At 44.1% G+C, this 14884-nt stretch overlaps 1 protein-coding gene across 1 annotated transcript in view; it reads left to right on the top strand.

Moving 5' to 3' along the window:
* The window catches only part of slc6a4b (solute carrier family 6 member 4b), a 39973-nt gene that overhangs the window by 7627 nt on the left and 17462 nt on the right, over positions 1-14884 (top strand). Inside the window, exons 3-8 of the mRNA XM_078226112.1 lie at positions 1379-1598; positions 3529-3667; positions 4880-5014; positions 11038-11141; positions 12713-12840; positions 13722-13834. Coding sequence (XP_078082238.1) covers positions 1379-1598; positions 3529-3667; positions 4880-5014; positions 11038-11141; positions 12713-12840; positions 13722-13834 — 839 coding nt within the window. The remainder of the gene's footprint in view (positions 1-1378; positions 1599-3528; positions 3668-4879; positions 5015-11037; positions 11142-12712; positions 12841-13721; positions 13835-14884) is intronic.

Below are 14884 nucleotides of genomic sequence, written 5' to 3'. Positions count from 1 at the left end.
ATTAGTACTAACCCACTATTTATTCAGGAAGGGCCACAACATGAATATAGCTATAGTCAAGAATCATTTTTCACTGTACAGGATGAGTAATGAGTGCATACATGGGATTTTCAGTATGGTGGACCCCTGATTTCAGTCACATCATTCTGGGGTTTTTCCCACGTGAAGACTATCAGGAGAAAATTGGAACTATAAACATATTAGACAGAATGAATTGCATGGTATAGATCCTACACATAGGCTATTTGGCCTAGTCTATGGTGCCATCTCTCTTCATCTAACCCCATCAGTATATTCTTCTACTCGTTTCTCCTTTTCTATTTTCCCCCCTAATGGGAAATGTGTTTTTGCAGAATCCCTGGCTTGTTGCTGCAGTACATTTTGTAGGTGCAGACACAGCGTGCTGGTGGTGGATGAAGTAAATGTTCAGATAAAGTTTTGGTATCATCTTTGTAGAATGTTTTTTGCACTTTCTCCAGTGTCACTATTAATATGGACATCACAAGGGGCACAGCACAAGGGGGAACTGGACTTTTTCACTTTCTTTACAGAGAATGGAATATCAAGGAGAAGCCTGCCTCCAAATAATGTTTGAAAAAAGAGCTGGAAAAATTCAACAAGTCTGGCAGCATCTGTATTTAGTTTTTAAAATTATTGTCATAAGTAAGCTTACATTAACACTGCAATGAAGTTACTGTGAAAATCCCCTAGTTGCCACACTCCGGCACCTGTTCGGGTACACTGAGGGAGAATTTTAGCATGGTCGATGCATCTAACCAGCATGTCTTTCGGACTGTGGGAGGAAACCAGCGCATCTGGAGGAAACCTACACAGACACAGGGAGATAATGCAGACTTCACACAGACAGTGACCCAAGTCGAGAATCAAACCTGGGTCCTTGGTGCTGTGAGACAGCAGTGCTAACCACTGTGCCACCGTGCTACTGTGGAGCGATAAGCAGAGTTAACGCTTTAAGTCAAATGTGATTCTTTTTCCAAATCCTAATTTTAAAAAAAATTTACAGAATGTGGGCCTTGCTGGCTAGGCCAGCATTTATTGCCCATCCCTAGTTGACTTTGAGAAGGTGATGGTGAACTGCCTTCTTGAACCGCTACAGTGCCTGAGGTGTAGGTACACCTCTAGTGCTGTTGAGGACTGTTTCCTGAAGAAAGTGTAGAAAGAGAGAAGGAATAACATTGAATTTAAATGTGGTCAATATCAGACTTTGTGTTCTGGAAAATAGAGCAATAAGGCACTTGAGGGCCAAAGGCAGAGGAAAAACAGGTTATACGTGGCTCCCAAACCACATTATGAGACGTATGGTTCTCTCTTTTGCTACATTCAGCCTCTCCAAATTACCAATATGTTTTTGCTTTAGGGATTGGATACGCAATCTGTATCATATCTCTGTACGTCTCCTTTTATTACAATACCATCATCTCCTGGGCTCTCTACTATTTCTACTGTTCATTCACGGACACCTTGCCCTGGACTAACTGTGACAATCCTTGGAACACACCCAACTGCACCAATTACTTCGGCAAGAGTAATGTCACCTGGACTAACTTCTCCAGATCTCCAGCCGAAGAGTTTTTTATGTAAGTGCATGTAAGTGGCCCGTGTGTACACAGTTGTACTGGTTTCAAAGAACTAAATGAATTGTTTGGACAGTGGATGGTGTGGTGGATGGATAAGAATGGGGAAGCATGTTGTGTGGCATGTAAGTTCTGGGGAATGAAACCTAATACATTACTTGCACTCACTCAAATGGTCATTCCCTGTCTGCAAATCATAGAGTGAGTAGTCAAGCTATTCATTATACAGGTCCTCACAGTTGAACAGATAGATGGATGTATTTAATCAGCATGCCACCGTCTCTCTTTTCGATCAGAAATGGGATCCTCACTGATTTTATTGGTCTTTAGTCAAAGTGTACTGAATCCAGCTGTCACACTCCAACTGCCGTTTGGGCTGTGAACAATTAAATCAAGGAATCATACCAGGAATGACACCAACATATCTGTAATGTTGAAAAACGCATCGGGTATTGCATATAATTCCTAAACTGTAATGGCAGCATTAACCAAATTCTGGGTGAAATTCGGTAGCGATCCATATAATTGAACTAGACCTTTGAAGTGATACCAATAAAGTAAATCAAAGTTGCAAATTAGGTACATAAAATGCACACATAAGTTTAAATTTATTTGTTAGTGTCACAGGTAGCCTTTCATTAACACTGCAACAAAGTTACTATGAAAATCCCTTAGTCGCCACACTCCGTGCCTGTTTGGGTACACTGAGGGAGAATTTAGCATGGCCAATGCATCACCATGTATGCTGCAATTGCTTTGTTTTCGAGCAACTGAACATAAGAAAAATGCATCTAACCAGCACGTCTTTCGGACTGTAGGAGTAAACGGGAGCACCCAGAGGAAACTGATGCAGAGAACGTGCAGTCTCCGCACAGACAGCGAGCCAAACCGGGAATCAAACCCAGGTCCCTGGTGCTTTGAAGCAGCAGTGCTAACTACTGTGCCACCGTGCCGCCCTTCCTGTAAAAGCTAATGTTTTTGGCACTCCCGAGAAGTCCAACTCAGGAACTACTTACATTTATATTGCGTTTCATAATGTCCTCGGGATATCCCAACTGCTTCACTTCCAAGAAAAAAGATCTTACATTTCTATATTCAGAACATGGCAGATTAACAGGCTGCCATGATAACTTGTGGTTAGATGTCCTCAGGAGATCCCAAAGCACTTTACAACCAATTAATTATTTCTTGAATTGTGTTCACTGCTATCACATAGGCAAACACGGGAGCCAGCTGTAACAAGACGTGGTCCACAAATGGCAATTGAATAGTTAGGAAATCAGTTTTTGGTTATCACAGAATCTCTACAGTACAGAAAGAGGCCATTCAGCTCATCGAGCCTGCACTGACAACAATCCCACCCAGGCTCTATCCCCGTCACCCTGCTAGTCTCCCTGACACTAAGGGGCAATTTAGCACGGTCAATCAACCTAACCCGCACATCTTTGGACTGTGGGAGGAAACTGGGGTACCCAGAGGAAACTCATGCAGAAACGGGGAGAACGTGCAAACTCCACACAGACAGTCACTCAAGGCCGAAATTGAACCCGGGTCCCTGGCGCTGGGAGATAGCAATGCCAACCACTGTGCCACCCATTATGTTGGCTGGGAGAAAATTGTTGGCTCGGATACCTCCCTGCTCTCCCTCAAATCTCATCATGGGATCTTTCATAGCCCGCTGAGCTGCTGGATGGTTAACCAGCTCACATAGGAGACAGCATTGCTGAGGAAGCACCAATCCTCAGTAATGCATTGAGGTTCCAACCCAGACATGTGGTCCCTTCAGCAGTGGAATTTGACATCACAACTGTTTGAGTCAGAAACTGAGTGCTGTCAAACTGGCAACGACAAATGAATTAGTTGTGAAATGTGATTACTATTGTTTTCTGGAAATAGGTGGTAGGTGTTCTTCATGTTTTCCTCTTGCTTTTAGGCGGAATGTTCTGGAAATCCATAAATCCAAAGGGCTGCATAATGTGGGAGTGATCCGCTGGCAGCTCCTCTTATGCCTCATCGTCATATTTACCATTGTTTACTTCAGCCTCTGGAAGGGAGTTAAAACATCTGGAAAGGTTTGTTTGATGAGATGGCTATTGCGGCAATGAGATTTTACACAAACACAATGAAACTGCAATGAGCCGATCTCTTTGGCAGTGTGTTTGGGGCAGCCACAAAAAGTGTGTCAGGGATGTTACAATTCACTGCTCATTCACTGAGTAAAGGAGGAATCTGGAGACAGTCTTCCCTTAACATCAGTTATTCACAAAACCCAGAGGACACGGGCACAGGTACACGGTCCCCTTTCCTTTCCCCCACATAGATGGAATCTGGTTCCCGTCTATACATAGGAATAATGTTCTAACTTTTCCCTGGTTTTTAATAGCTGGTCTCACTTACAACTAGAGCAGGCACTGCATTGTAACAGGATTGCAATATTAATCAGAAGGGGAATGCTATAGAAAGTGGTCAAAGAGAGAGAGGCTTGTCATACAAAGGAGTGTTTTATAGAGTTACAGAGGAACCTATTGCAGAAAGGGCTGTGTTCCAGAGGGGGCTTATTAGAGAAAAGTGTGCTTTAGAGAGGGCTGGATTTGCCATTTGGGGTTGAGTTGTTGACATTGAGATCAAATGCAGGTCCTGGCCCCACACCATGTTGGGCATGGTCACCCAACATGATTTTTGGCCAGAGGCACACTCACCATCCAGTGAGTGTGCCCTCTGGTGGGCAAGGCCCCAAGCCTGGTGGGCCATTTGGAGCTTCTCCAGCAACGGCACATCAGCAGCTCCATTGTCTGAGGTGAAAGCTGCTATTTCCTCCAGAGAGAGAAAGAGAGGGAGAGGGCACCTCAGAATGGAACCTCTTCTCCGGACAGCCCGCAGCCCCAGCTGTGGCCGCCGGATGGCCATTATGGGTACTGGGTGGGGAAGAGGGGATCCCCTGTGGGATGAAGCACTGTCTCCCACCTGTCTGGAGGCCACTTCCTCTCAACTGGCTGTGTTTCAGGCAAAGTATGGGGCCCATCTGCCGAATGGAGAATAGGCCCCTTAACTTTGTCAATTGGCTACCTACCCAACACTTGCAGTTCTGCCCTGACCCGGCCTTCTTGAAAATAGCTCAGGGAGTAGCGGGGAGTGCGGCTGGTGCTGGAAACCTAGCATGCCAGCCAGTGGCATCCCTGTCCCATCCACACTGGCTGTGAAAATCCTGCCCATTTCATTAGAAGGATGCATTCCAGAAAAGTTCCCATTTAAAGACAATCAAACATCATTTTCTTCTGTTGCAGATAGTCTGGGTGACTGCCACACTGCCATACTTGGTGCTTTTCATTCTTTTGGTAAGAGGAGCCACCTTACCTGGAGCCTGGCGAGGTGTGATCTTTTACCTCAAACCAAACTGGAAGAAGTTGTTGGACACGGATGTGAGTATACATAAAGGACGAGACAGAAAAGTTCTGAATTATTGAAAGAATTATTTTGAGGTCGAGGATTATTGTGACAACTTGGCTGATACTGTGAGCAAGGCACCGTGGGTGGCACAGTGGTTAGCACTGCTGCCTCACAGCGCCAGGGACCTGGGTTCAATTCTGGACTCGGGTCACTGCCTGTGTGGAGTCTGCATGTTCTCCCTGTGTCTGCGTGGGTTTCCTCGGTGTGCTCCGGTTTCCTCCCACAGTCCAAAGATGTGTTAGGTTAGGTTGATCAGCCATGCTAAATTGCTCCTTAGTGTTAGGGGGATTAGCAGGGTAAATATGGGAATAGAGTCTGGGTGGGATTATATTCCATGCCCTGCTCTAATAACCTAACTGCTTGCAATCTAATGTGTCTCCTTTCCAGATTGAAAAATGCAAGTGTATCTCATATTTCCTCATAACTCAAATCTCTAACACTAATAATCAGTCTCCTGGCATTTCTTTGTTCCAGTGAATAAACGTCCTTCTTCTGTCTTAGCCATCAGCATTAAAAAAAAGAAAAAAAAGTTTATTTATTAGTCACAAGTCAGCTGACATTCACACTGTACTGAAGTTACTGTGAAAATCCCCCAGTCGCCACACTCCGACACCTGTTCGGGTACACTGAGGGAGAATTTAGCATGGCCAATGCACCCTAACCAGCACGTCTTTCGGACTGTGGGAGGAAACCGGAGGAAACCCACACAGACACAAGGAGAACTTGCAAACTCTACGCAGACAGTGATCCCAAGCCAGGAATTGAACCCGGGTCCCTGGTGCTGTGAGGCAGCAGCGCTAACCACTGTGCCACCATGCCGCGGTGCCAAATTAAACACAACATTCAAAACCACCACGGCAATTCAACCATGACTCCCTTTCACTTACATTCTACTGTTTTTGGCTATGAAGTTGAAAATTATATTGGCGTTGTAGTTTCTTGCTCTTTATTTGTTGCATACATTCAGTCTACCCAGGTCCTTATGTGTCTTTCAACATCATCCTTCGTTAAATCTACGTATTCATGGAATATGCACATCACCCTTTGTTTTCTTTACACCTGTCTGCATTCAGTTTTATCTGCCATTGCTTTACTCACACATTTTTTTTCAGGTTATTCTGTAGTTTCTGAGCTGCCTCCTCTTGTTGGGTGGACTAGGCAAGAATTTGAGTGGGAGATGAAGCAATGAAATCTTGATTCCAATGCAGTGAGATTTCACTGCAGGAGAGAGAGTGTGTAGGTCACCGTATTCATGGAACGAGAAATAGAAATAATAACCATGGAGATATTGATATTGTGTGGCACGGTAGCACAGTGGTTAGCACTGCTGCCTCACAGTGCCAGGGACCCGGGTTCGATTCTGGCTTGGGTCACTGTCTGTGCAGAGTCTGCACGTTCTCCCCGTGTCTGCGTGGGTTTCTTCTGGGTGCTGCGGTTTCCCCCCACATTCTGAAAGACGTGCTGGTTAGGTGCATTGACCCGAACAGGCGCCGGACTAGTGGCGACTAGGGGAATTTCACAGTAACTTCATTGCAGTGTTAATGTAAGCCTTACTTGTGACTAATAAATAAATAAATTAGGGAAAGATCAAGAAACATAGCAATGAAAAGAAAGGCAGGAAACCTGAATTGAGAGAATTAACTTTCCTTGTACCCAAATGATCTAGTCTCTGATACTGTACTGCGATATATTGCAACATTCATGCTCTTGCCTTGCCTTCCATTAAGAGTGTAAAGTAAAGTTTATTTATTAGTCACAATTAAGGCTTACATTAACATTGCAATGAAGTTACTGTGAAATTCCCCCAGTCGCCACACTCCGGTGCCTGTTCGGGTCAATGTACCTAACCATCACGTCTTTCAGACTGTGGGAGGAAACCGGAGCACCCGGAGGAAACCCACGCAGACACGGGAGAACGTGCAAACTCCACACAGACAGTGACCCAAGCCAGGAATCGAACCCGGGTCACTGGCGCTGTGAGGCAGCAGTGCTAACCACTGTGCCACCGTGCCACCCCTGTCTCATAAAAATTACATACCTGGTTTATATAGGTAGGAATCAAATCAAAATAGATCATAATTTAATTGCTCTTAATGCTAACATTTAAAAAAAATCAATGCCTCTTCCAGTTGTACTTTCTCACAGGACAAAAAACTTTTTCAATGAAGATAAATAATGTCCTTCCCTCCCAGCTTTTCTCACATTATATGGGGTCATCACAACGCTCACTCTTTCATATCAACCATCATTTTTTGTGGATTTGTTACTTTAGCCGGAGGCTACTCGCCCTGGCCAGTTATCCAGGCTGGGGAGACCAGCACTGATACACACTGGCGCACTTGCATCATTGGCTTGGTTCTTTCAAAGAAGACAAGTCTTGGAGTGGGACTCCAACCCAAGCCGGCCCTTTCAGCTCAGAGGGAGGAGAGCGACCCACTGAGCCACTCCAGCACCTTGCAGGGAATGTACTTTAGCATGTCACAAATCGATTTAACTTACTGCATGGTGCTAAAATGGTTCCCAACATTGCAACAGCAAGCATGAGAGCGGGTCTCATTGCAACTGAAAACAAAAGAACTTTTGGCGAACATTTCTAGCAAGAAAGATAATATATGAAATACTGAGTGGCAAAATCTTCAGGATATCATCACACATTGCAAAATGAACCATGCTTTTTCAATAATAATGCGTTCTTCAATGTTGATATATTTTTCACAAATATATTGTTTTTTTTGGATAAAATTAAGTGAAGTCTAATTGCCCAATCTGGCTTGGATTGCAGCGTGGGTTTACATGAATTGTTGTTTCATAGAACTCTTCTCACATTCATTTATGTGCCTCATCCTTGCAGACAGCTGCGTTCTTTCATTCATTAGCCACAACCTTAGTTACAGACAGCTACTCATCCCTGGGTGGATGGGGGCTCTAAAAGGTAAATGAGTTTATTATTCCATCGGAACAAGAGAGAGAAACCCTTGCAAATGCAAATCATAAATTGAAACACACATCTGCTTTATACACAGCCTTTGTTCGTGCCGGTCTTGCAAAGCGATGGCTGTTTTAATAACAGATTTGCTTTCTGTAATTAAACTCTGCAACTCCAGAACTAAACTACCTTTTCCAGTCTTTCCTCTCTCTCTGGTACAACAAATGAGGCAGAGTCTCCCCTCACCATCTTTTCTCTGCGTCTTTTTTGGCAACACTTTTCACAAAGATTTTAAATGTCCAGCACCTATAAGCTTTGGTCTTACACCTAGATTCGTCAATAAAAACACTTTTGTTTTATGAATTGAACTCAATCATTGTCCACCTGGATCAGGTCCAGCCCTGTCCCTGTTGGAATATTATTAAATTCCTACTCCTGTGACTGGCACAGTAGCTGACCAGCGACACAATTGCGAGTGAGTTGCAACAATCTCACTGACTGTCTCCTGGAGTGAATCCACTAACATAATAAGCAACAGAGTGCCTGATGTTGGAATCTCAGTATGTGTTCAGTTAGCAAAATCAAGCAGAGCTGCTGCTCCTGATCGCCAGCCAATGCTGTCAAGTCTGGTTTGGCTGTGAGCCGGATTAGACTCAGCTGTGACGCCTTCCACGATTGAGTAGCTTGCCAGCAATCCAGGGTGACGTCTGAAGAATGGCCATGGTAGTGCTTATGGAATCATATTGCAGCACTTTCAGGACGCGCGGAGGGTGGGGGGGGGGGGGGGGGGGCGGGGGAGCATCTGGGTGCTATTTGTTAGCATCATTTGTGAATATAGTTTTAAAGTTTATTTATTAGTGTCACAAGTTAGTTTACATTAACACTGCAATGAAGCTACTGTGAAAATCCCCTAGTCGCCACACACTCCGGCGTCTGTTTGGGTTACACTGAGGGAGAATTTAGCATGGCCAATTCACCTAACCAGCACATCTTTTAGACTGTGGGAGGAAACCGGAGCACCCGAAGGAAACCCATGCAGACACGAGGAGAACGTGCAGACTCCACACAGACAGTGACCCAAGCTGGGAATCGAATCCAGGTCCCTGGCGCTGTGAGGCAGCAGTGCTGACCACTGTGCCACCACGAGTGGGTTTCCCTCCTTTGCAATTTCCCGTGAAACAGTCAAAAGCATTTCCCACAGATTTTCTTATTTCAAAAATATACTTTATTCATATATAATCTGAAAAACATTACAGAAACATTTCTGACCAATACAACAGTAAAAAGCAATCATATTTACATTTCCCTGAGATCAAAATGTATGTTGTGTCCAGCCTAAGAACGTTACATATATTTCAGTACAAGTCCAAAGTTCTTTTTGAAACTATGTACATTGGTCAGACTGCACTTTGTGCTGCTTTAATAGAGTTACAAAGCATTTCGGCACACATTTATGACTCTGCTGGAAACAATAATCAGAGGAAATCTTCCCTTTTGTGTCTGCACCTGGAGAGAGGGAAAGACAAGTAACACTGTATTTTTGTCATGTTGATACCACGTTGATATAAGCAGCACAATTATATTTTCCTCACAGACACGCGCTTTGTTGCAAACGCACAGCTTAATCCAGGAACTGCAATGAACCGACAGTAGAACTTCAAAGGATTTTGCTGAGATTATGAATTAAAATTTGAGGGGAGCGGTGGCACAGTGGTTAGCACTGCTGCCTCACAGCGCCAGGGACCCGGGTTCGATTCCCGGCTTGGGTCACCATCTGTGTGGAGTCTGCACATTCTCCCTGTGGGTTTCCTCTGGGTGCTCCAGTTTCCTCCCACACTCCAAAGATGCGCGGGTTAGGTGGATTGGCCATGCCAAATTGTCCCTGACTGTCAGGGGGACTAGGGTAAATGCATGGAGTTATGGGGATAGGGCTGGGTGGGATTGTGGTCAGTGTAGACTTGATGGGCCAAATGGCCTCCTTCTGCACTGTAGGATTCTATGATTTTATGAAAAATGTCACTTAGATCCCCCCTTCCAAAGTTTCCTCTAATAGAGCAGCAATGTCCAGGGAGAAAGTTAAGGGGTGGCTCCTTTGTATGTATATAGAACTCTTTCCCCAAGTGATAAGTGGACAAGACTGATATCTACCAGCATTTCCAATTTCACACTGTAGGCGAGGAAGATCACACGGATCTCCTTTTCCAGTTTGGAGGGGAGGTCGGGGTACACAGGTTTTCATCCTCACACTCAGCAGCGCTCAGGTCGAAGCCAAATGCTCTGACGAAGGATCATCCTGATTCACAACGTTGGCTCTATTCTCTCTTCACAGAGGCTGTCAGACCCGCTGGGTTTTTCCAGCATTTTCTGTTTTTGTTACGAAACTAAATGTGATCCCTTCCCCCGGCCAGGGAAGAGGAGGATTTAAACCCCGTGCTCTGGATGATGCTGAGCTTCCTTTCTACCTTTCCATCTTTTTACTGTATTTAAAATTGGATCATCGAGCCTGCACCAACAACAATCCCACCCAGCCCCTATCCCTGTATATTTACCCTGCTAATCCCCCTAACCTACACGTCTTGGGCAATTTAGCATGGCCAATCAACCTAACACACACACCTTTGGAGTGCGGGAGGAAACCAGAGCACCCGGAGGAAACTCACGCAGACACGGGGAGAATGTGAAAACTCCACACAGACAGTGACCCAAGGCCAGAATCGAACCTGGGGCCCTGGCGTTGTGAGGCAGCTAACCAGGGCTAACCACTGTGCCACCGTGCCATTCCATCCAGCAGCTTAGCTTGAACCCAGGTAAGATAAACCAGTTGTAACAAGAAATTCAACTTTTGTCTGGAATCGAGTGCTGAATAGTTACCTGGAGTTCTGTAAGTAGAAATTTCCAAAAGAACCTATATTGTCCATCCACAAGGTAAGACTTTAACAAGCCATTCAGCTGGTTAGCTATTAGGATGCTAATGCCATGCTTTTATTAAAATGCCCCTTCAATGTTTAGCTATGTTGGGTATCATTTGATCTGCACAGGTCATTTCTGATCTTTTGCTCTTTCCTTTAGGTGTGGGTGGATGCAGCTACGCAGATCTTTTTCTCCATGGGTCCTGGATTTGGAGTCATCATGGCTTTAGCGAGTTACAACCAATTCAATAATAACTGTTACCGGTAGGACAAAATGAATAGTGCCCAAAGTTTTAAAAATCGTACTACATACTTTCCAGGTTGCTTAGTGGATATGTAAATAATTCTGTTCTAAACAGACCAGGAAGGTTTCTGGTTCACACCTTCATCTATACTGAACTAGTTAATCTCCACAACATGCACTTGGCGGGGAGGAGGGGGGTGCGGAGTATAGTTTTTTTCCTGTTATTTCCAAGAACTGAAATATGCCCGGGATCCAAAAAGCATCCCCAGGGCTGGTGGACATCTCCTCCCTGTCCACGGAGATCAACTCAAGTCAGGTGGGAGAGGGTGCGGAAAGCCAAGGGCAATATAACTGGGGGTGGAGATAGCTGGTTCATGCTTCCACCTGCTTCGAAACCAATGATATGGAAAGAAGAGGGATTGATGATGACAGGAACCAGGCACTGCTGCTACTGTCCACAACATAAAGCAACAATGCAGTTACTTCAACACAGCGGAGGTGGGGTCCAGCAGATTCAGAAAGGTGGGAAGCTGTAAGTTGATATAAGTCAGTGCCAATGTGATCCCATTTTAACACTTAAAATGACACCATTGACATTAATAGATACGGGGACAGTGCAGAAGTTGACATTGAGGTAGAAGATCAGCCATGATCTAGTTAAATGGTGGAGCAGACTTAAGGGGCCACCTGGCCTAAACCCGCTCTTACGTTCCTTCCTAAACCATAGTATGGGAACCCCTGCGATAAGCAAATTGGCCTTCATGGAAAAGAGCCAATTTTACAAATATTCTTTTACACTTGATCACAGCGGATACTGAACACCATAATTTTTGTCCTCCACCCTGTTTGCCCTCCATCAACTGTGTTGATCCTGATGCAGGCACCTGCCATTTTATTTAAAATCACCTGATTCATAGAATTCCAATTAGGTTTAAAGTTTATTTATTAGTGTCACAAGCAGGCTTACATTAACACTGCAATGAAGTTACTGTGAAAATCCCCTAGTCGCCACGCTCCGGTTCCTGTTAGGGTACACTGAGGGAGAATTTAGCACGGCCAATGCACCTAAGCACGTCTATCGGACTATGAGAGGAAACCGGAGCACCCAGAGGAAACCCACACAGACACGGGGGGAACGTGCAGACTCCACACAGACAGTCACCCAAGCTGAGAATCGAACCCGGGTTCCTGGTGCTGTGAAGCAGCAGTGCTAACCACTGGGCCACAGGCAAGGCATGTGAATAGTTAGGACAAGGGATGTCCTGCTTCTCTCATTGTTGTGACAGTGGGGTGGAACCACAGGTCCTCAGTTTTTCACCAATCAGAATGTTAATTGATAATATATGAAATAATGAGGTGAAACGCTCTGTAAACATGCTGTCAGGTTGTTAGGAATCCGTTCTGCCAGTCGAACATATCAGGGACTATCAGGTGCACATTAAACTCAAAGGATGCAAACCAAGGGCATTGCTCCTGCAATTTCCTGATATATACAACCGGTGATGAAGGTCCTTAACTTAGAAAATGAACCCGTTGGGTGCACAGCGTTTTACTGTTGGTGTGTCAGTCTGACTTTTTATTTTCCTTGCAGAGACGCAATTGTCACCAGTTTAGTGAACTGTCTGACTAGTTTCCTGTCCGGCTTCGTAATTTTCACAGTTCTGGGGTACATGGCTGAGATGCGCAATGTTGATGTGCAGGAGGTGGCAAAAGACAAAGGTGTGTGAATTTAAGTGACTCTGTAACAAAGGTCATCTCTGTTAAATGTAGATCAGCACAAGAAAGAAACTTGGGTTGTAAAATTGTAACTGTCCTGAAATAAACAAAACTCTGTTTCTCTGAAGAGTCTGATTGTTATAGAAACTGTGAGCTGTTAGCACAGGAAACATAATGAGGTTTGGCTGAGAACCCAGACTTCCATTATGTCTGTTGAAATAAGTGGACACATGGGTAAACATTGCTTGATTGACAGCTTTTTTCTCTTAGATCTATTTAGCTAATGCCTCAGTGTTTATTTACACAAGATAGAGCCGTCAAGTGCTTATAGTTTCTGTTATTAATACTTCAAATGTCTGATTGAACTTTTAAAGAGCAATAATAACAAAATTGTTTTAAAATAAAGTTTTGAATTACTTTTTAAAGCTTTTCCACATATGCCATCATTATTATAGGGTTCCCAGAGTCTATAACTGGTGAATGGGCATGGAAAGACTGTGAGTTGGCATAGAGGGTGTGAGGGGCCATTGGGGACGGAGGGGGGCACATGTTGCATGAGTTAACAAATGGGTCATGGGGAGTGGGTGAGGGCTATAGGGTCTAATACTGAACAAAACAACTGGGACAAAGAACCAACTCCACCACATACACACCACCCCCTCCCTTGAACAAAGATCACACCCTTTCGAGGCATTTTTGCCTGAGGTAGGCATGCCAAGAGGGATATTCCCCGAGTTCCACCACCTTCCTATAACATGAAAATCCATGTAGTCGATATCAGCGCAACTGCTTTGACTACTGTTTACGTTGTGAGTAACTCATAAACTCTGTATTTGTCACAACCTCTAAAGAAAAGTTAATATGCCTTCTTTTTGGGTATTTAGGTTCTGGCCTTCTGTTTATAACCTATCCCGAGGCCATTGCTAACATGGATGGCTCCCCCTTCTGGGCAATCCTGTTCTTTCTCATGGTGATAACCCTCGGCCTGGACAGTACAGTAAGTATAAGTCTTTAGTCAAACCAATTTGAAACTGCTACTGTCAGAGGGTCTCAATTAGAAGAAAATACATTCCAATTGAAGACATAATATTTCAGATGCAGTATGCTGTGGAATCTGTGCTTGTTACAACAAAGGTTAGGTATAAGGAATATCTGTGTTCACGAATGTTTTCTTGTCACTCATTGTCAACATTTGACACAGCCAGATCAAGTAAAGTGCTTGTGATCAAGAGTATTTTCCTGGAAATGCATGAAATTAGCATAAAAAGCATTTCTTATGGAAGTTATTGTGGGATCAACAATTCACACATCTTTAGTGACACTGGAAGGATTCTAATGCTTACTCATGCCCAATAACCCATACCATTGACTGACATTCTCCCAGTCCCTTGCCTGGTACATGTGTAAAAGTCTAGTCAGGTCACGGTTAAGCTCAGATATGGTGTTATCTGTAAACAAATAGTCTATTAGCATACGAGGCATTGAAGAATGGCCACTCAGGAGAGGTACTAGAGTTTAGCCAGTGTACAGGGACGAGCAAGAAGGCAAGGTGAAGGTAGAAGTGAAGATCGGTCCACTTCATGTGCTATAATCAATTAAATCTACTAAGTGACTTTTTTAAAATTATCTTTATTTGGGGAAATACTGATAGGACAGTCTTTTGTCTGTCTCCAGTTGTCCTGAGGACATGAAGAAATAATGACATAGTGCTGGATTGGAGTTACATGTAGGGTCAGATCAAATAAGGACGGCAGGACACCTCCCTAATAAGGGTGAAGGAACAAGTTGGGATTTTAGAGTAATCCAACAGCATTCATGGCCATTTCTCTGATGCCAATTTATTATTGAATTCAATGTCACCAATTTAACATTGCCTCGTCCAGTATCCACTAAATTACCATATCTGACACAGGAATTTTCAGTTGTGAATTGTTAGATAGCGACTGATCATAGTGTAACTAACAGCATAATATATCTGAGTTATTTTGAACAAAAGCATGTTCTGTCTCAATTTTTTGTGGGTCACATAATGGCCTCCGCAGGAAAT

The sequence above is a fragment of the Mustelus asterias genome, chromosome 13 (assembly GCF_964213995.1).
Source record: "Mustelus asterias chromosome 13, sMusAst1.hap1.1, whole genome shotgun sequence".
NCBI classification, from domain to species: domain Eukaryota; kingdom Metazoa; phylum Chordata; class Chondrichthyes; order Carcharhiniformes; family Triakidae; genus Mustelus; species Mustelus asterias.
This window is presented reverse-complemented; position numbering and strand designations above follow the sequence as displayed.